Genomic DNA, 22,444 nt, shown 5'->3' on the forward strand with positions numbered 1-22,444 from the left:
TGTTGACCAGAGTCAGACTGATTTGTGTGGACTAGGGTTGCCAGGTGACCAGGAACATCTGATTGAAAAGGGACCCTGGCGGCTTCAGTCAGCACCGCTGACCAGGCTGTTAAAGGTCTGGGTGGTGGGACTGACAGGCTCCCTACCTGGCTTCACGTGGTTCCCAGGAAGGGTGACATGTCCCTGGCTCCTAGGCCTAGGGGTGGCTAGGGGAGTTCCGCATGCTGCCCCTGCCGCGAGTGCCAGCACCACAGCTCCCATTGGCCAGGAACTGTAGCCAATGGAAGCTGCAGAGGCGGTGCCTGCAGATGAAGGCAGCATGCAGAGCTGCCTGGCTGCGCCTCTGTCTAGGAGCCAAGGGACATGTTGCCCTTCCCAGGAGCCACCTGAGGTAAGCAGCGCCCAGAGCCTGAACCCTGCACCCACTCAAGCACCCCAAACCCCTGACCCAGCCCCGAGTCCCCTCCTGCACCTCAAACCCCTCATCCCATGCCCCACCCCAGAACCCACACCCACAGCCGGAGCCCACACCCCCACTCCTTGCCCCAATTTGGCCACCTGGAGCCTACACCCGAAGCCCCCTCCTGTGCCCCAACCCCCTGCCCCAGCCCTGAGCCCCCTCCTGCACCCAAACTCCTTCCCATAGCCTGCACCCCACACCCCCTCCCACACTCTGAACCCCTCAGCCCCAGCCTGGAGCCCCCCCCCCGCACCCACACCCTGTCCCAGACTGGAGCCCCCTCCCACACCCTGAACCTCTCATTTGTGGCTGCACCCTAGAGCCCTCACCCCCAGCCCAGAACCCATACCCCCTCCCACACTCCAACCCCCTCCCTCAGCCCAGAGCCCCCTCCCATACTCTAAACCCCTCAGACCCAGCCCAGAGCCCCCTCCCATACCTCAAATCTCTCATCCCCAGCTCCACCACAGAGCCTGGATCCCTCACCCCTTCCCACACTCCAAACCCTGCCCCACCCCAGAGCCCCCTTCCATACCCTGAACCCCTCATTTCTGGCCCCACCCTGGAGCCTGAATCCCCAGCCAGAGCCCTCACCCCCTCCCGCCCTGAGTGAAAATGAGCGAGTGAGTGAGGGTGGGGGAGAGAATGACAGAGGGGGGATGGAGTGAGCGGGCCTCAGAGAAGGGGCAGGGCAGGGGCGGGGCCTCTTGCCTGAGACTGTGAAGGGTTTACATGAGAGGAGTTCTCATGTGGATTGATCCACAAGGTTCATATGGGCCTTTGCACATCTGAGAATTGGGCCCATGATTTGTAAGTAACTGCTGAATTCTTGGAGTGATCTACTGCTTGTTTGCAAGCTGTTACTTTCAGCTGTTCACCACCAGTGGTGTGTAGTTGATTTGCCTCGGTCACATGGCAAAAATGATGAAAGGTCTAGAAAACATGACCTCACGAGGAAAGCTTGGGAAAAAATGGGTTTGTTTAATATGGAGAAGAGAAGACTCAGGGTGGACATGGTAACTGTCGTCAGGTATATAAAAGATTGTTCTATAAGAGGAACGTGATAAATTGTTCTCCTTAACCAGTGAGGATAGGGCAAGAAACAATGGGCTTAAATGGCAACAAGGGATATTTAGCTTAGACATTAGGAAAACCTTCTTAACTGTCAAGGTAGTTAAGCACTGAACAAATTGCCTAGGGAGGCTGTGGAATCTCTGTCTTTGGAGATTTTTAAGAGCAGGTCAGACAAACACCTGTCAGGGATGGTCTAGATAATACTTAATCCTGCCTCAGTGCAGAGGACTGGACTAGATGACCTATCAAGGTTCCTTCCAGGCCTACATTTCTATGATTCCATGGCATGATTTCTGCTCCATGACTGGATAATGGTTGCAATTTAAGTGTGGATTATTCAGAAGCCCTCCGAGCTTGTCTAACTCGACCCTTGTCAAGATCAAGGGGAATTTTACGTCAATGAACCCTCGGTGATGCACACCAACTGAGGCTCTGGCCCTGTGTTCTTTTGGCAGGCAGATACGTTGCCAAAACCAGGGGAAGAATCTCTTGATTTTAGCATTTTTAACAGCTGGCAGGTATAATTTAGACCCTTGTGTTATCCCTTCACAGGTTTGTGACCGCATTGGGGAGTGACAGCCTCTGGATTTTAAATAGGGTTTTTTTTTTTTTTTTTTTTTACATGTCAGGATATGTGGTTTCCCCTATGGAAGTGTGATGGCCCAATATCGATGGTCATAAACCATCCTGGAAGGAAAAATGTGAGTCATTTGCTGCTAGAGAACAGCCTTTAAATCAACAACTGAAGTAGTGTGGGTTCATAAAACTAGTGGGGTTTTTTAGCCTTGACGACAGAGGCACTTTAAATCCTAGCCTTCTGGTTCACTGATCCACTAGAGAACAAATGTAAAACTTTAGTGAGAAGGACCCAAAATCAGGGCATATTTTCGTTCTGTGATAATTCAAGGTTGCCCTTTTGGTTTTACTCACAAGTTATGACATTTTCTTTTTTTTTTTTTAACGATCTACATAGCTGGAGAAAAATCTTAGCACCTTAACATTGTGGAAGGAGAAATGATTTACTGTGGTATTCAAGCTCATCAAGATATTATCGTCTGCTGTGGAAACAGAGAGCAGAACGTTTGAAATGGAAAGGTTGGCCCACATCAAATGTGTCACAGGAGCAACACTTCACAGAGGATCAGATTCTGTCCTCCTCGGGTGTGTTGCACAAGGTTAATGCACTGCTCTGTTGTTTCCATCCATTTAAGGTGCCTTTACATTGCCAAAGCAATGCATTGGGGCCTTAGTGTAAATGAGAATAAGGCCCATTGATTTCAATGGCACCATTGGTAGATCATGCATGGTACAGGTTGCCGGTCCTGATTCAGCAAACCTTTTAAACACATGGTTAAGTTCCATTGAGATCAATGGAATTTAAGTGTGGGTTTAAAGTGGAGGACATGCTTATGTGCTTTTCTGAACGAGGCCTATTGCAAGTCGGGGTGTCAGAATCCGACCCAGGAGGAGCAAGAAATGAGCCTTCCCACTGATCACTGGGGTTGTTATAGATTATCCCTCCATTCCCTGGGGCCCAGACACCCAGGTCTGCTGCACCTCATCAGTTGCTTGAAGGATGAATGCTCCCTGGGGGACTTGCTGTAATTCCTCACTAAGGGGCGGGTACTCTGGGCAGGACTGACCTTTTCCCGCACCTCTCCTCAAAATAGCTTAATCACAAGTTGCTAGCATCTGCCTCGTGATTACATGGCTAATTCCACTGGCTGAATGATAATCAGAACCTCTTCTTCTCATAGATTGCTAGGTCACTACACCTGGGGGCCAGTAATTATTTGTTCAAAGATTAAACATATTCTGGCAACCACTTAATTCCACAGCAAAAATGTCATGTCCCTGCTCTTTAGTGACACAAGCACTTCCCAGGGAATGCCTTGTGACGGCATCCAGGTGGGAATGCATCTTCATTCAGGTTACCAGCTGAGCTATTGGGCGAGGGATGGATCTTGTGGTGGCTAAGGCTCTCAAGCTGGTTTTAGCACTTGCAAAGCCAATTTGATCCAAGCAGTTGCCCTGTGTATGGTCTATATATTGTAGCCATTTCTTCTCTCTTGCCCTTCTCTGCTCCTTCACCTCTTTCTCACACTCTCTCTCTCTGGTTGTGCTCTCCTTCACTTTCCCCCTTTTTCCCCTCCATTTTGGCCTGTCTACATCCTTTTTTACAGCGTTCCCTATGCAGACCACAAGCCCAATGACCTTCGGGAAGGAATTTCGGACACAGGCTGTTTGAGAAAGTTTGAAATTAGGCAAAACAAGTTTCCCCAGCAGACATGAGCATTTGCATTTTGTGTGTGAGCGCATGTGTGGGCAGGCGGGAAATAACAATGGGCCAAATCCCGCAGTCCTCCCTCAGTCAAAGCTCTCATGGAAGCGAATGGAATTTGTGAGTGAGCAAGTAATGGAAGGTTTAGTCCATCATTATATCCATCATCAGTGCTGTTCCCCTCGGTGACCTATTTTGCCACTTAAGAACGACTGCTATTTGGGCAGAAAGCCCTCCTGGCTCTTTCTAACAAGCTTGGACGCCTTACAGGAAGGAATTGTGTTCTCAGGGTTTATTTATTTACTTTGCAGGTTCCAGCCAGTGGCAGGTTTGATGGAGAGGATCCAAGCTATTGCTCAGAATGTCTCTGACATTGCAGTGAAAGTAGATCAGATTCTCCGGAACAGCCTCATGAATGGGAAAGGTAAGAGTGCCCTGACGTTTCTGCACATACACTGATTCTATATGCTGGGCAGGTTCACACTCTCAGGAACTCTTAAGTGCTGTACAGATGTTGTAGGGAAAAAGTAGAAACAAGCCAACTGCAATAGGTTTGGATACGGATCCAGGAATTTGGATGCTGAGCTGAAGTTACCCAAGTCACTTGTGTCTGCAAAATTAGGTTGGATATCTGAAGAAAATGAGCTGTTTGACAAGATTCCTGCTACTACTTATTCTGGCTCAGTGTGAATTTAGTGCTAGTGAAATGCGGGGATTTCCGGAATAGGAGCAGCACTGGCCAGAGCAATGCTGAATGCACCTATTGCGTCATCAATGTGCCTCAACTCTCACCTGGCGAGACCGGAGTTAGGTCTGGAAGAGGCGTTCAGTCAAGATGTGGGCTGTGGTTTTCCAATGGGAATAGTGACTTTGGGTCTCTCATTTTTTGGAGGCCCTGCTTGAAATAACTTTTAAAGGGGCCAGATTTTCAGAAAGCAGATGCTTTAACGTCTCAAAAACTGAGGCACTTCTGAAAATCTTGGCCTTATCTTCTATGCTAGGGGGCAGTAATTGGTGTAGTGGATACCTGCCCAGGGGGACTGGACCAAGACCCCCAACTCATTTCTCACTTTCTGAACAGCTGCTAGATAGCTCTATCATGGGATTTCTAAGATGCCTATCACAGTTATGTGGTATCAACTGAGCATTGGTTGCTTTCAAATACTAGTGAGCTGGTCCAGAATTAAACTGTCTCTCCTAGTACTGATCCTCTGAGCCATCATCTCCTGACCTCAGGAGGAACCCTCTGTCTTGTGGGATTTGGGCATAGCTCCGTCTGGATCTGGGCCTGGCCAAAAGCCGGAAATGCAGAGGCACAGAAAAAATGAAAAACGTGGAGGAAACACATCAGAATATTTCAAATCTCCCAAATTATTTACTTTGGTTCAATTCACATTTTGGACCAAAGATCAGTGGTGGGAGGGGTTTTATTTGATCTGAGATGGTTAGCTTGCATCTATCAAAAAATCAGCAAAAAATCTATCATTTACTGGGTGCTACAGATATGGGTGTGATATCACTCCTCTGACAGCCAGTTGGACTCATTGGGTGGCCTTGGACAAGTCATTTAACCTCTCTGTTTCAGTTTTCCTACCTGTACAATGGGAATAATAGACTAGGATAGAGCCAAAGAGACTTTGGGGATTAATGAGTAAAGCACTATATGCTAAAGCTGATGTAAACCGCTGGTGAGCGTGTTACAGGTTCCCCTCTATGCCTGTTCTTCAGAGGAAATGAGTCTGTTACAGTCCCCATTAGCAAGCCTTGACATGTTAGCCCAAGCTGTAGCAGTTTATGCTTTCAGCTTCGGAGGTTCCTGATTCAATCCCCGGGGTGTTGACCAAGATGGTGGCTTGTCAGACCGGTATTCGAAATTGCAAAGCCGTTTTCTAAGTAAGCACTAACACACAGCATGGTGCATGTTCATAAGGTCATTTACATGCACCCTGGGTGTGCTAAGGTACTCTGCTGCAATTTATACCACAGCACACTCCTGGAGTGTGTACATTGGCTGGCAAATGCACATCCTGGCATGCATTATTGTGCTTCCAATGCCATTTATTGACATTTTTAATCAGGCAGCTATAATGCATTTATTTAATATTAATCTACCTAAGACAATAATCCCCAGTAGACACAATACAAAACCCTTGTCTTGTATCTGAGGGCGAGCACTTACATTCCTGTTTTTAAGCCTTGCCCATTCATTCCTTTTTTCCCCTTCTTCCTTTCTTTAGCTCTCTCCCTCCTTCCTGCCATAGTGCAAATTCCAGTTGGCACCCCTAGAATTCCCCAGGTGGTCTTGGTTTCTTCTGGAGAACTGATATCAGGAAGCAGTAGCCAAAGAGACCTGGCCTGTACTTCTGTTCCAAACCCTAGTTGGCCAAGTGGAGCCAACTGAGGATTTCAACTAGAACATCCACTGGGTCTTTCATCTGCAGCTGGTGTGGGCAGCAATCTGAATGAATGGAAGCAGCTGAAGCCCAGCTGGCTGAGCTGTTTGGTGGTAGTAGGGCTTGCAAGAGAGGCTGCACAGCCCTGCTCCCCCACGCTGCTCAGCTCCAAGGGGTGGAGCTCAAAAGAGCTTCCCTGAGCAGGAAGGAGCAGAGAGAGAGGATGAGGCAAGAGCTTTCCTTAGAAGGGTGATGATCTGCCTGGGTGTTGCAGTGACCTTCTCAATAAACACCTTTTAACAAAGCAAGCCAGGATCACTGCATATCACACTGTCACCCCTTTGTCTTCTCTTGAAGCTGGAGCCGTTGCCTTGCTGAATCGAAGCCATATCTTTAGAAATTGCAAATGCACTTGATTAAAAAAAACCCAAGATTAATGTGATGGGCACAAGAGCATATCAGTGCTGGCTTCCTTGGCCTGCAGTCACCCCATCCCCGGAGCATGAAATATTTATCATCCTGCTAATATTTCTTCCTCCAGCCATGGAAGCTCAATACTCTGAACAGCCCCGGCTGGCCCCCTGACACTAGGAGAGATGTAGATGAGGCAGTAAAAGATTGTCCGTTCATGTCCTAATATCAATGTTTAATGCCCATCTGTATTATGGAGCCAGGATTCCTAATGAACAGGGGTAGTAGAGACCTTATTTACCATTAACAGCGTGAGTAATTGCCTGGGTGTTGGCAGCATGTTAAGGAAAACAATCGGAGCAAGTTATACATATCTTATTGCACCCCCGCCTTGTTTCTTCTCTTTACTCTTCGGCTTATAAATAATGGATGGCAGTCCAAATTTGATCCAGATCAGTAGTGCCTGAAACTTGTTACCATCTGATAGCTGCTCAGTGAAAAATGAGTTGGCCATTTTTGAAGACTTCCTAATTAACAGGCGCTCACAACACCAAAATCATCTCTCTAGCAGTATATCTACAGTCAGAGCTAGAGGGGCGTGACTCCCAGCTCATTTACATATATGTGCACCAGCGCTCATCGAGTTAGCACACTAAAAATAGTAGTGCAGCTGTGGTGCCATGGGCTGCAGCAGCCATGGCTCAAGTTAGTCGCCCCAAGTACAAACGAACACGAACTCTGCGGGTACCAATTTGGGCATAGGCTATGCTGCTGCTGCCTGGGCTACTGCTAGCTCAGATGAGAGCTAGTGTGAGTACGTGTGTGCCAGCTGGGGATCACACCCCTACCTCGTAGTGTAGATATACCCAAAAAGTTAGGTGACCCTTTTAGAAGGGGTTCAGGTCCAACTGTGCCCTGTTCCTGGATTAGGCCCTGGTTTGAGGAATTCTGGGAGTAGTAGTTCCCAGGGCTGATGAGACCTGTAGGTTTTACAGGCTTACTGCAAGGAATTCTGGGAAGGGAAACTGTGTATAAGAGGCCCTGGTTTCTCACGACAATGACAGTCTACTGAATCACCCAAGAGCGGGAGACTTGAGCATGCAGGAGACAGAACTTCAGAGGAGCAAAACCGAGTCTGTGAAACTCAGTTCCACAAGGGATAGGAATGACCATGAATCTAATCACACTCAGAGTTAAATACCAAACTCAGTTTCAGTCTAACCTTCACATTATAAGTACCCCCCACTTTCCCCCTCAAGCATTTTATTCCTACCTACCAGGGAAGAAAAAAATGAGATTACTGTTGTGTATTTTTAATACTTGGAAAGTCCTCAGTGACCTGCAGTGAGGGGTGTCAGTATAAAAACTTTGATAGATAGATTGTTGTATCCAAAATCAGAAGGGGCCAAATTTCTGCTTCAGATAATGCTGAAATATGAGAACAGCTTGTCTCATGAGACTTCTATAATTCAAGATGTCAGAAATTCCCCAAGATCAGTTCTTGCAGGAGTTCTACCATTTGGGGCTTAAATCATGCAAGAATAGCTTGGAAGATTTTGGCAGCATAGGCTACAAACCCAGACATCAGCCCCGATTGTGCCATGAACCCAAACCCTGAGCCCAAAGCCTAAAGAGAGTGCACATTGCTTCTTTGGACCCACCTGCAGTTAAAATATATCCTGGACTAATAACACCATTAGTTAGTTGGGTGGCCTCTCTCAAGGCAGGTTGCTAGAGTGTATGTGTCCCACTGGAGGTCTAGTGATTTACACCCACTCTGCGTTGCTTGTCAGTGCCTGCTTCAGAACTCCTACTCTGTGTGTGTGTAAGCTATTCTGAGAGCACAAATTGACCTGAACGTGTTGGCAGCACTAGCCGCAGGGGCGAGCTCTATATTTGACAGCTCAGTGGGACTGTTTGTTGCAATTTTACAGTTTGTGCCTGGAAGGCTGTCGAGTACGGCCTTAGATACAGAAGCCTATTTACAGATTATTAAAAGAATGTACAGGGAGTGATCAGAGGTTGGATCTGGAACTGGAGTCACTCTCCCTCTAGAAAATGCCCTGGAATTTGGGCTGAAAGAACAGCAGAAATACAAGCCAACAGAAGCATCAACTCAAACAAACGAAAAAAGCCAATATAAGGGAAATGTCATCTAGCATTTAGAGCAGGGACTGAAAATCAGGACTCCTGGCTCCTACAACACTCCCTCTGTGACCTGGAGCAAGTCGCGTTACCACTCTGTGCCTCAGTTTCTCTCTCTGGAAAATGGGTATTGTAATGCACCTCCACCAACAGGTGGTGCTGTATCTTTATCTCAATGTTAAGCTTTTGTCTTCTATGTTTTTATGTTGTTGTATCTGATCTGGGGGTTTTAGCAGGACGTTCAGTTATGTGTGCTGGAGCTGGTACTTGCAGTGTTCCAATAAATTCCAGTAATTCTATAAACGGGTATAACTGCATGTGAATATTTCCCTACTCCACAAGTTTCACTCAGGCTCATTCAAGCTGGCAGGGTGTTTTAGAGGAGGCTTGTTCCTTTGTCACATGCACCACTTACAGCTGCTCAATTGCATCAAGTCGGAAGGATTGATTTTTGGGTGGTGAAAACTGAATGGCAAACCTTGACCACAGATCAGTGTCCTGCCCCCCAGTTCTAGAGTTTCCACTATTCTAAAAGTTTTCTACTTCTCCCTGTATCTAAATTCTCTTTCCACAGTGATAGAAGGCAGACGGGACCAGTGTGAGGTGCCCAGAGACCCCAAATACCCTGACTGCTCTGGAAAAGTGGAGGTGAGTCATCTCACAGCAGACACATCAAAACTGATTTTGAGGTGGTTTCCTATGGTCAGAAGAAAGCCAAGGACTGCGAGAGGTGCCATTTCCATCCTAACAACACTCTTACCCAACGCCAGCCAGGAAGGGATAGAGATCTTCTTTCCCATTAGGTGCAGACTGGGTTAATCTCCATTTTTATGAATAAAATTGTGAACCCTCTTCCTGGGATCAGCTCACCAGCTACCAATGGGCATGGTACCTCTTTCCCCTTCTAAGTAGAGATTTTCATAATGCTATGGACAGCAGTGTCTTCTACTGTACTTCAGGGCCTGGTGAGTTAATTTTTCCCTCCACTGTCCTCCTCTAAAAATAGGTCTTAATGGTTGGGGCAAAAATTAAAACCTGGATGGAAGCCATTGCCAATGGTAACAAAGCAACAGACATGCCAAACCCACAAAAAAAATGCAGAAATTTGGCTTGTTTTTGGCTTAATTGGCTTGTGAGTTTCTTGTTGGCTAGTTTTTGGCTTGTTGCTTGTTGTAGCTTGTTGCTTCTTTTTTTGGATCAGCTCCTGGCAAGCAGGGGCAAGGGGGGGCAATCAAGGGGAGGGAGAGAGAGTCAGGGGTACACAACGGGCCCACCACAGTCCCAAACTGCACGCCGGGAGAATCTAGTCACATAGAGTGTTGGTGTTCTTAGGGATTGGCTTGTTTTGGCTTTGTTTTGAAATGGGATTATCTTGATTTTTAGCTTATTGTGAAAGTCGGGGTGCTTTTTTACTGCGTGAAAGTTGGCAACTGTGCAAAGCAATTGCCAGGGTAAAACTGGAGAAACAGCAATCCAAAGGGTGGATGGTTTAGGAAATGGCTGCTGATCCCTTTAAAACCAAATAGAATTCTCTCTCTCTCTCTCTCATTGTGTAAACTTATATCTGGCTCAGTTACCCTTCACACAGGAGAGAACATAATGCTCCCATTCACTAGAGGATCTGGCAGCAGAGCACGTGGTCCATGTGTTGTGGAGGGAGAGCACAGAACAAAGCAACTCATTGAGAGTGGACAAAGAAATGGGCATCCTTTGTCTACAGCCCACTGGGTTTCCATGATTAATATGGCCCTGCCTTTATTTCTTGGTGAATTATTTAAGCATGAAGCCATGTAAGGGAAAGAACCATCACATGTATTTTTTTAAAGATTTGGAGCATTATCGAGTGTCTGGGAAATAATTTAGGCATCACAAAGGACATTCTATCTCATTAAGGTAATGTGACACTGGTCTCAACTCTTAACACAACTTGCTCTCTACACATGAGCATAGCTTTGGCATTTGGCTTGGGGCAGGATGCTGCTTTGGCAGACAGTAACTTTACACAAACTAATTAAAAGCTCGCCCAGCTTCCTACTTCAGGCTTCACTTAAAATTATGCCTTCCTGAGTCCACGTGAAAAAATATTAAAGAGCTTATTAATAGGACAGCACAGTTACATTATCCATTTTCCCAGTGCTAACCATCATTTTCTTCCATCTTCTTCCATGCCTTGGTTAAATTGTAATTGAATCACCAAAAGCAGTAATGCGATCTCCTGTCTGGATGATTGGTGAGTTTTAAATATTGGGCATGGAAACCTGTCTCCTGAGTGGATTCGTTTTTGTAGCTAAATTTAGAAAGAGGCTGGCACAAGCAAATTCTAGAGGATGAGAGATATGCGCTGAGGTCCTGAGTGTCTTCTCTTGCATGCAAAATCACTCTCTGGGAAGTCTAGTAGATCTCTGTCTTCTCGGCTCCCCATTCTCCCAGAGTTTATGAAACCTGGAGGTCAGTTCACTGGTCAGGAAGAAGGAGGCACCATGGTATATCATTATTTTGAATTTCCCCGCCCCTTGTTCCAGGTTGCATCACTGGAGACCTCACATATTCCGGACAAAGCTGAGTGTAACCTCAAATCAAGAAGGCATTGTCAGTTCAAATTCTCTGTGTTCGACCTTTAGTTTCCCAGTGTGATGGCTGAGGAGGTCCTGACCAAACACTCTGTAAAGACCACGGCCCAGATCCTCAGCTGGCGTAACTCAGCATAGATTCATTGATTTCAAGTAGGTGGCTTTGTCCATGGATCTACACTGATTTGCACCAGCTAAGGCTCTGGGCTATGATGTCAGTAATGCCACTGGAAAGACAATGTTTTATACTTATGCACAACAGTAACGTTAAATGCCTTCTATGGTATGCATCACTGATAATGCGTTAATAAGAGCTGGATGGGAATTTTTTGACAAAACTTTTTTTTGATCAAAACTGAAACTTTCGTGGAAGCATATTGTTTTCATTGCAACTTTTGTTGGGAAGGTTTCTCAGATTCAGGATGAAATTTCCGGTTAAAAGTAAAGACAGACAGACCAGGGATTTAAACTTGGGCTTCCCACCTCCCAGCTGAGTACCCTAAACACTGGGGTATTGGCTATTCAGATCTAGGTCTCTTGTGGGTTTTTATGAAATGTTTTGAAAGGTCTCATTTTTCATTCCGATGTGGAATGATAACAAATGTCAAAACCTTGACATTTTTCACAAAACAGAATTCTGGTTTTCCAGCCAGTCCTAGTACTAGAAGCGTGGTCCTATACATTACCCCTGCGGATAGGACAAAGTATTACAGTCTTATAGTTAAATAAATTTACATTTTAAGGAATGATTTATTCAGTCCTTAGCAAGCCACATGTTCCTGGAAACTTACACTGTAGGGATAAACCAGGCTGCCAGCATGGCAGTTATGCATAAGTTATGGCCCAGGAAATATGGCCAAGGATAGTGTGACAAACTGCTACTCACATGGGAAAGTGCCGTGGGATCTTGTTGTTGTGTAGATAGGAGAAAGCAGATGGAACGGAAATAGAACCTGAGGCCTCTATGCCAACACTCCTTTCCCACTTATATTTTTATGGCAAAGCTGATTACAAAGCAGTTGTGTTTGTGTGAACCTAGTTTTACTGTGGAGGCTAATAATCCTAGGTCAAATGTGTATCCTTCTGTGGTGCCCATGTTTGGAAGTGAGCCATTAGTGCTGTTTGATGTGAGAAGTATAAGTCTTTGTGGGTCTCCTTCCATTTTATTCCCCCTGCCCCCAAGGTTCCACGTAGAAAGGTCTGGAAGGTTGCATGTGACAGGGTTCACAGTGGCCGCTTAGTGTTATCTCTGTGGAGTAAGAGCATCCTTAGATTTCTGCACAAGATGCCTGAAGCACAGTTCTCCAGTAGTGGGATTTGCAGAGCTCTCCCCTCTAATCTGTGTTTTTGCCCTGCTAATCTTTGTCTTGCAGTGGATGAGGGCCAGGTGGACGTCCGACCCCTGCTATGCATTTTTTGGCGTGGACGGCACAGAATGCTCGTTCCTCATCTACCTCAGCGAAGTTGAGTGGTTTTGTCCTCCGCTGCCTTGGAGAAATCAGACGGCAGCCATGCCTTCCTCAAAGCCACCGCCCAGAGTGCAGGTAAGGGCAGTGAGGGTCTGTGTGCCAACCCAGCGCCCTCCTTTAGGTGTATTCTTCTGTGGGCTGCTGGATTCAACGTCTCCAGGCAAGAGATAGAGAAAGGTCACGAGCTACAAATGGTGCTGGAAGAAAATCTGTATTGGGGGGTCTATCCGTGCAAAGAGCCTTGTATTACGCATGGTGCCTACATCCATGCCAGGCTGGAGATCGATTAGCATTTGTTTGGGTGAGATTGTGGCACTGTAAACCCCAAACACATGCATTTCTCTCTAACCTTAACACTAGACATTCTTCCAGCATCACAGTCGGGCCGTAGCACCACTACAGTAAAAGCTGAGACTAGTTTCCTAGCATAGCCCTCTTACATTGACCTGTGTTCTCCTGAGTGCACTTGATCAGTGGTGCCAGTGATCAACCGTTGCCCACTTAGAGATGTTTCCATGCATGGATGTAAGTTTCTGCAGCCTGCAGTGCCAGGGAAAGATTTTATGTATCCTTGGGGGAGTCAGCAGATAGTCAGGAGACCCCAGTCAGTTAGTGGGGTGGGGACACTGAGGTTTTGCTCTGGCGTAATCTCTATAGGAGATTTTAAATGCTTCACCTGCCAACTCTTTCACCCGAAGATATTGGAGCTCTCAGCCGTCACCATGGCTCTGCCTGTAATTTCAGCAATGGAGTGTCCATTTACTTCCAGGGTCCCATGGACACTTCTGGAGGAGACTATGGCCCAGCAAGAAGAAGTCCCACTTAGCCATAGGCTGGGCGGCCTAGGCTTCCACCTAAATCAGGACTGTCCTGAAGTCGAGACTTTTCTCTTGCTCTCCTCCTCTAATCTCACCTCGCTCCCTGCAGGGCCCAAGACCCATGCCAGCTCCGCAAGTCTGTTCTTCTCCCTGACTCTCCCCTGACACAGCCAAAGTGGGGAGCTGATGCCAATCAAGGGTGCAGTTCCTTCTGTGTAACACCTAAGGGCTGACCTTCCCTTACTGCTCAGATCACCTTGCCCATGTGTTTCGGACAGGTCAGTGAGAGGATGACTGCACTTGCTCCAGGAAAGGAGCCAGCCAGGCCAGTTTCAGACGGGGTTGTACTCAGCACGGCTCAGCTCTGCCTTCACCGCTGCTATCCGCACTGCTGCGGCTACACTGCTGTTTCTCTGAGTGCTAGTGTGAGGAGAGGTTGGATGAATACACGAGCAGGGGACTCACACCCCGGCTCGTTGTGTAGACATATCCAAAAAAGCAGGCTCTTTTTTTTTACCTAGGCAGCTTTTCGGAACAACCTCTCTTACCTCCTTGAGCTGATCGGGAGTGGCAAGGAATCCTTGATCTTTATGAAGAAGAGAGTCCGGCACTTGGCCTCCCAGTGGCTTCTGGCGACCCGTAGCCTGGCGCAGAAACTGAAGGGCAGACGGAGGGATCAAAAACAGGTGAAAGATGAACTTAGGGAGAATTAGTCCTGGGCTGATGCGTCCTTTGCATTTGCCTCCAGAACCAGTTGCACTAATGGTACGGCAGTAAACTGGAGGCTGTGCGGGATGAGCTGGGAAAGGGCACTTTAATGTACGGAAATCCCCTTCACGGCTAGCCTATGTCCATCGGGGAAATGAGTTTGGTCGGCCTTATCGGATCATGTGCAAGTCTCCCAACTACCTTCAGAATACCTCAGCCCCCAGCTTCTGCTGAGCTGAAAGTCAGACTGAGTGGCTGGTATGGACTCGGTAGCCACATACTGCTTGTGCCTTCGGAGGTTGCTGGGGAGACGGCTATAGGTGTCATTCATGGGGAAGTGCAGACCAGGTCAGCATTCCAGCCATCTGCACTAGGCTGAGCGTAGAGACAAACAATTCCGAGGCTTCTTGTTCCCGATCCTAAAGTCCATGGGCCAAATGCTGAAGCACGTTCTCATTCATCACCCAGGCAAAACTCCCACTGCAGTCAATGGTCCTGACCCCGACCGGCGCTGAGCACCCACAATGCCCATGGAAGTCCATGCAGGCTGCAGGAGCTGGCCACCTCTGAAGAGCAGGCTTCTTGCTTTGATGCCAAAACATGGATTTAGTTGTGCACCCACGTTTGGAAGAATCAGCCTGAGAGTTTTGCCTGGGTGAAGACTGAGTAAAACCCAAGTGAGGGCCTTAGAGTTTGGCTCCCTGTGTAGTTTCTGTTGCACACCATCCTCATGTCTGAGTGCTTCCTAGACAGCCACATTCCATGCTGCCTGGGTCACAAGAGCATCAGCCTCTCTCCTTCTCTCTCTAGATCTTGATTCACATCGGCTTCCTGACAGAGGAGTCAGGGGATGTTTTCAGCCCCAGGGTGCTGAAGGGGGGACCTCTGGGCGAGATGGTCCAATGGGCAGATATCTTAGCTGCCCTCTTCCTTCTGGGACACAGTCTGAAAGTCACGGTTTCTTTGAAAGAGCTGCAAAGGTAAGTGCCATGTTGCTACCCAAAGAAATGATCCCAGCCAGTAGAGTGGGAACCCCTCTGGGAGCAGGCTGGCATTGTCTGAGGGGCTGTTATTTGTGTGTAAGAATCCGTGCTGCCTTGGCACTTTGCACGGGAACGCTGTACCTCCAGGCGTCCAAGGGTTAGTTCGAACCATTAGGCTGTGGCTGTTGGGATTGCTGTGTGAGAGCCCATAGAAATGTCTGTAGGAGCCAGACGCTTCACTTTGGTTTCCCATTGTCCTCACATTCAGGTCTCTCTGCTGTACCCTGCCACTCTCCTGGAAAACGGTGTAGTCTGGAGGATGAGGAGACAGGGCCCCGGGGTTCTATTCTCAGCTATCACAGACATATTGTGTTATCTTGGTCCATTTGCTTCCAGTTCTTTGTGCCTCTGTTTCCCCATATGTAAAATGGCTATAGTACTCTCTACCTCCCTCACATGGGCATCGTGAGGCTCAGTGAAGACTTGTGAGATTGTCGGATGAAAGACTCTGCAAAGCATGACGCTATGTGTGCTGACTTAGGCCTTGCCTGGGAATTCGCCCTGATTTCAGCACTGTAAACCCTTGGTGAGCTTTACCTCCCATTGCTTCATGACAGTTTATACCAGCTGAGGATCTGCCCCCTGTATTACCCTAGCACTAATCATCGGTCCCTGTGGCTCTTGGTGAGCAGCTCCCTGCCATGCCAGCATCTCCCCTTCTCTCACTTTCCCCTGCCCTCCACCTGCACTGGGCAGAGGAGCCAGCCTCTGTCCAAGGGTCACTCTTGTGAGTCTGGTTATGTACAACGCCCAGGCTTGCTCCAGGTTCACCCCCAGGAGCTAGCCACTCCTCCTTCAAGCACCAACCCTGCATCATGTCCTTCAGATAGCGGGAGAGGACAGCGGGGGTTAGTGCACAGAGGTGTATAGAGCAGAGAGACGATGGTCCAAGTCTAAATCAGGAGTAAATCATACTCATGTAAATCAGGAGTAACTCCACTGAAGCTGGTTGAGTTACATCGGTGTAAAATTAGTGTAAATTAGCAAATGAGGCCTTTTATGGTTTCTGAATTAACCTCGCGCTAGGGAAAGATTCTGGCCAGATCCCTTAGGAGGCCCTGGGAGGTGAAGCTTACCAGGGGTCTGGCCCAGGAGAACACAGGAAAGTCTCCCTTTGGTTGTTTCAGACTCAGATTTCATTTGCAGTTAGAAACTTTCCAAAAAAAGCCCCCCAGAATAGCTGGTATTAGAGTGGCTGCAGGATGCAGGGGTGCTGCAGGCCAGCTTGCTCCTCCCACTGTGCCATGGCCAGTTCAGTTCCAGTTCGCGTCTCCAGTGACTTTACTGGCATTGTTTTAAAGGCAGTAGTTCCATGCTCGTTAAGCCCATTCCTTCCTTCCTTCCCCTTTTTCCTGCTGAAGGAGGAGAGCACGGCAGCTGGTGTGAGCTGTCAAAAATAGCACAAGAAGCTCAAGGGCAAAGCAAGGTGAACAGCTGCAAAAGAATCTTTGAAAAGAATTTTTAAGTACATGAGAAGCAGGAAGCCTGACAAACAGTCAGTGGGGCCACTGGACGATCGAGGTGCTAAAGAAGCACGCAAGGAAGAGAAGGCTGTTGCAGAGAAGCTAAATTAATTCTTTGCATCATTCTTTGTTGCAGAAGTTATGGGGGAGATCACCACACCTGAGCTGTTCTTTTTAGGTGACAAATCTGAGGAACTGTCCGAGATTGATATGTCAGTAGAGAAGGTTTTGGAACAAATTGATAAATTAAACAGTAATAAATCACCAGGAGTAGATGGTTTTCATGAAACTGAAGAATTACTAACTGTGGTATGTAACCCATTGCTTAAATCAGCCTCTGTACCAGCTGACTGGTGAATAGCTAAAGTAATGCTGATTTTTAAAAAACGCTCCAGAGCGGATGCTGGCAATTACAGGCCAGTCAGCCTAAGTTCAGTACCAGGCTTATTGGTTGAAACTATAGTAAAGAACAGGATTATCAGACACATAGATGAACATGATAAATTGGGGAAGTGTTAACAGGCTTTTGTAAAGGGAAATCATGCCTCTCCAATCTATTAAAACGTGGACAGAGGTGATCTAGTGGATATAGTTTACTCGGACTTTCAGAAAATCTTTGACAAGATCCCTCACCAAAGGCTCGTAAGCAAAGTAGGCAGTCCTGGGATAAGAGGACCTCTCATGGATCAGCAACTGGTTAAACGATAAGAAACAAAGGGTAGGAATAAATGGTCAGTTTTCACAGTGGAAAGAGGTAAATAGGGGGTCCCCCAAGGATCTGTACTGGGACCAGTGCTGTTCAACATAGTTATAAATGATCTGGGAAAAGGGGTAAACAGTGAGGTGGCAAAGTTTGCAGACAATAAAAAATTACTCAAGCTAGTTAAGTCTAAAGCTGGTTGCAAAGTGTTACAAAGGACCTCACAAAACGGGGTGACTTGGCAAGAAAAATGGCAGATGAAGTTCAATGTTGATAAAAGCAGAGTAATGTGCATTGGAAAATGTAATTCCAACTACATATACAAAATGAAGGATCTAAATTAGCTGTTGCAGTCATTGGGGATAGTTCCCTGAAAACATCTGCTCAATGTGCAGCGGCAGTCAAAGAAGCTAACAGAATGTTAGGAGCCATTAGGAAAGGGATAAATAATAAGACAGAAAATATCATAATGCCACTATATAAAGCCATGGTAGGCCCATATCTTATGCATGCAGTTCTGGTTGCCTCAACTCAAAAAAAGGTGAATTAGAATTGGAAAAGGTACAGAAAAGGGCAATAAAATGATTAGGGGTATGAAACAGCTTCCATATAGGAGAGATGTAAAAGGACTGTTCAGCTTAGAAAAGAGATGACTGAGGGGGGATATGTTAGAGGTCTATAAAATCATGACTGGTGCGGAGAAAGTGAATAGAGAAGTGTTATTTACCCATTCACATAATACAAGAATCAGGGGTCACCCAATGCAATTAATAGGCACAGGTTTAACACAAACATAAGGAAGTACTTCTTCACACAATGCACAGTCAACCTGTGGAACTCATTGCCAGGGGATGTTGTGTAGGTCAAAAGTATAACTGAGTTCAAAAAAGAATTGGACAAGTTCAGGGAGGATAGGTCCATCAATGGCTATTAGCCAAGATGATCAGGTATGCAACATATTCCATATGTCCCTAAATCTTTGCCTGCCAGACACTGGGACTAGATGGCAGGGGATGAATCACTTGATAATTAATCTGTTCTGTTCAGTCCCTCTGAAGCATCTGGTACTGGCCACTGTCAGAAGACAGGATACTGGTCTAGATGGAGCATTGGTCTGACTCAGTATGGCCATTCTTATGAATCAACCCAGTGGTGAGCTGGAGCCAGTTCGCACCAGTTCGCTAGAACCGGTTGTTAAATTTAGAAGCCCTTTTAGAACCGGCTGTTCCACAAGGGACAACCGGTTCTAAAAGGGCTTCTAAATTTAACAGGCCAAAAGTGGCGCCTTACGTGCTGACTCCACAGGTGCTCCAGCCCTGGAGCACCCAAGAGGAAAATTTGGTGGGTGCAGAGCACCCACCAGCAGCTCCCCGCCCCACCCCCGGCCCCAGCTCCCCTCACCTCCGCTCCGCCTCCTCCCCTGAACACACCGCCCCGCTCTGCTTCTCTGCCCCCGCAGGCTTCCCGCGAATCAGCTGTTTGCGCGGGAAGCCAGGGCAGACTGAGAAGCAAGCGGTGGCTTCCCGCTCTGGCCCAGGAAGGCGGAGGTGAGCTCAGGAGAGGGAGGGGGGCACACGAGGAGGGCCACCTGTGCCGCAGCAGGTAACCCGGGTGGGTGCGCAGGGGAACCGCTCCCGCCCCAGCTCACCTCCGCCACCCTCAGCCTGAGTGTGAAGCTGCGGTCTGCTTCTCAGTCCTCCCCGGCTGCCCGCCGAACAGCTGATTCATGGGAAGCTGGGGTGGGGGGGCGTGGAGAAGCAGAGCAGGGCGGTGCGTTCAGGGGAGGAGGCGGAGGCAGAGTGGAGATGAGCTGGGACCGGGCGCAGGGCGGGGAGCTGCCAGTGGGTGCTCTGCACCCACCAAATTTTCCCCATGGGTGCTCCAACCCCAGAGCACCCAGGGAGTCAGCACCTAAGGTGCCACTTTTAATGTGATCAGTGGGGGGAGCGGCCGCTCCCCCTGCTCCCTCCTAGCTACGCTCCCCCACCCCTAGGAGCCAGAGGGACCTGCTGGATGCTTCCTGGGAGCTGCCCCAGGTAAGCACCGCCAGGACTCCCCACCTCACCCCCCGGCAGGTGCCTCTGGCTCTTAGGGGTGGGGTGGGCACCCACTACGGTGGCCCGTGAGACCCTTCTGCCCTGTTCTGGGGGCAGTCAGGGGACAGGGGAGGGGGGTGGATGGGGCAGGGGTCCTGCGGGGGGATGTCAAGGAACGCGGGGGGATTGGATGGGGCAGGAGTCCCGGGGGGTGGGGGTGGGCAACGACCCCCTTGTGGGGTGAGGAGGGAACCCGTTGTTAACATTTTGGCAGCTCACCACTGAATCAACTCCTCATTGGTCAGCCTCTCAGCTGCGACTTCAAGTTGGATCCTGCTCCCATGGAAGTCCCTGGGTTATTTGCCATGGCCATTGATGGGTACAGGATTGTGTCCTTTCTGCAGAGTGACACAATGGGTCAGAGTGGGAACTCTGAGGGTGTGGATAAGACTCCTGTAGCTGTGTGGGTGGGATTGTCAAAAGCCTTATTACACTCTCTCATTGGAGACCACTGTAAGGCTCCTGTTGACTTGGATGGGAGCAGAGTCAGACCAATACTGAGCAGTTTTGAAATCCCACCTCTGGAAGTTTTCCACCATTACTGCACTATTCAGATTCCATAACCCAGATGTTGGCTGAGTCAGTTCCATGTCAGCCTTTTGCCCCCAGCTTCCATGTAGAAAGGCCCCAAAGAGTTTGCATTCACTTCTGTAGCCCCATTTGGTAGTAGAATTGCCAGCAGCCTGAGAAGAGGCCTCCCCTTCTGGACTTGTCATGAGTCGGCGAAAGCCATGTTTGACATGGAGAAGGGGAGGAACACCAGCATGGCGAAGAGATGGCAAACCGAAGACAGAGTAGGCTGCAAATTTCACAAGCCCACCACACAACACTGCCAGGTCAGAGTTACTGTTTCAAAGCACTGGACGACCTCTTTGGATAAGCCCTGGATTGGGGTGATGGGAACAAAGACCTGTGACAGCACCAGGAATGTTTTCTAAGCATGGCAGGCCTCCTTCTCTTTTAAGGGGCCTTAAAAAGCAAATGCCATTTATGCCAGAGTGGCATAAAGAGGCCATAGTGTAAACAAGAATTGGGCCCACCAGATTTCACTCAGTGGGTCTTCTGGATTGTCAGAGGCACCAAGTGACTGAAGTGTCTTCTAAAATCAGGCCAGTGGGCATTAGAAATGGAAAAGGGCCAGAAAATCACCAAGCTCTAATCACCACTGATGCAGCTGTGTCATCAGCTGGCCCTTTGGAGCACCGCTCCGTAGAACATCTCAGTGTTCCCCCCTACAAAGTGGCCTGGCCTCACAGGGTGAATGACAGTGAATATATGATGAAGGAAGGGGTGATGCAAAGAAAAGAGGCAAAAACAAGCAACCCCCAAAGTCACGCCATTGACCGATTAGTGTGTGGGCAGCGCTAAGCCAGCATTCACTGCAGAACAATCCATGGTGAAAAGTTCATTGGGGCGGGGGGGGGAAGGGGGGGAAATAATGTAGCATTCCGAAATAACGAACAGAATTAGCTCCCGACTAATTATCTTAAAAAAATAATAATCCTGCAGAGCCCAGCAGCTTTTCAAAGAAGCATGCACGGATCACAAAATCTTCAGGTTATCAGGCACACTCTGTGCTGTGCTAAATCATCCTCCTAAAGAATATCTGTGTACTCAAGAGTGATTGAAGTTAATGCCAATTTTTTTTTGTAATGAAGAGCTTGCTCTTACGGGTAATGACAAGAAACAGTGAGCTGAGTCCTGGAGGGGTTTACAAGAAGTTTGTTTTCATCAGCAGGAGACTCAGACAGAGCAGCGGGCACCGTAATCCATCGTTTTTTGCCATTCTACAGAGCCCAGTGGCTTAGACATCCATTAGCACTGACAAAATCCCCTGTTCTAAACTGACTCTAATGCCTCCCCTGAGACCCCTCTGTGAAGAACAGCTACCAGTCAGCCAGGACGTGGTTCCCCATCTCAGCTGGGCTTGGGAGCACAGAGCTCCTGGATTCTGGCTGCAAAAGTGTGTGCCCTTGTTCTCTGCGGTAGAATACAGCTTGTAAGTGGGACTGCTGCCTCTGAATGGATTTTATTGTGGGGCGGCCAAGTCCAAAAGGAACTTCATCTTGACCTGCATGCCTTATCTTCCTCCTGAGCCTGATTTGTTGCCCAAGCTTGTCACCTTTCGGTTTCCCCTTTCCAGTATCAGAAGGCAGCACAGCTTCTCTCCTCTGGCCTGGACGTTCAGGGCATATATTCCAAGGCGAGTGTAAACGCCACTGGATGGCTCCTCTCGTAGAGGGTGCTCTACGAACGGCACCGCAGGCACTATCCCTGTCAGTTCAAGTCTGTCGCTTCACAGGGATGCGTACATGCAGGGGACTGCGCACGCGGGTGCCAGCAGCATCCCAGACACTGGCCCTGCAGAGTGCTGTTTGCCCAGGAAATTGCGCGCAAGTCCGGAGTATATTTCAGACAATTCCTTACTCTCGTCCGATGGGCCAAAAGAACGGAGATAATGGCTGTCCTTGGGAATGGATTATTCGTGTAAAATCCAGAGGGGTCTAGAGAGGTAGTTTCATGCTGTTAGTTAGAAGCCAAAGTGCAACTGAGTCTTCTCAGGAAGCAGTGTATTAATTAGCATTACAATGAATGATTTCTGCTCGTGTCAGTTAATTAAACTGCTGGTTCTTTGTCTAGTGCCCACACTGCGCTAAGTGCATTGCAGACAGGTATGAAGGTGGGATCATGACAAGGCCTCTACCCAGAAATGCTTCAAGCTGAGGGCTGGGTTGTGCACAGTGTGTCTTGTGCATAGGGTGTGTGTACGTGCGATCACAAGGAGCCTTTCCTCCCTGTACACCCTTCACAAT

General features: G+C 48.1%; 1 protein-coding gene across 1 annotated transcript in view; it reads left to right on the forward strand.

The window, feature by feature from the left end:
- Positions 1-22,444, forward strand: part of MGAT5B (alpha-1,6-mannosylglycoprotein 6-beta-N-acetylglucosaminyltransferase B) — a 170,188-nt gene that overhangs the window by 84,175 nt on the left and 63,569 nt on the right. The window contains exons 4-8 of the mRNA XM_084646624.1: positions 4,127-4,239; positions 9,339-9,412; positions 12,708-12,878; positions 14,143-14,307; positions 15,140-15,309. Of these exons, the coding sequence (XP_084502750.1) occupies positions 4,127-4,239; positions 9,339-9,412; positions 12,708-12,878; positions 14,143-14,307; positions 15,140-15,309 (693 nt within the window). The remainder of the gene's footprint in view (positions 1-4,126; positions 4,240-9,338; positions 9,413-12,707; positions 12,879-14,142; positions 14,308-15,139; positions 15,310-22,444) is intronic.

Source organism: Lepidochelys olivacea, assembly GCF_965140295.1.
Source record: "Lepidochelys olivacea isolate rLepOli2 genome assembly, chromosome: 14".
Lineage (NCBI taxonomy): Eukaryota > Metazoa > Chordata > Testudines > Cheloniidae > Lepidochelys > Lepidochelys olivacea.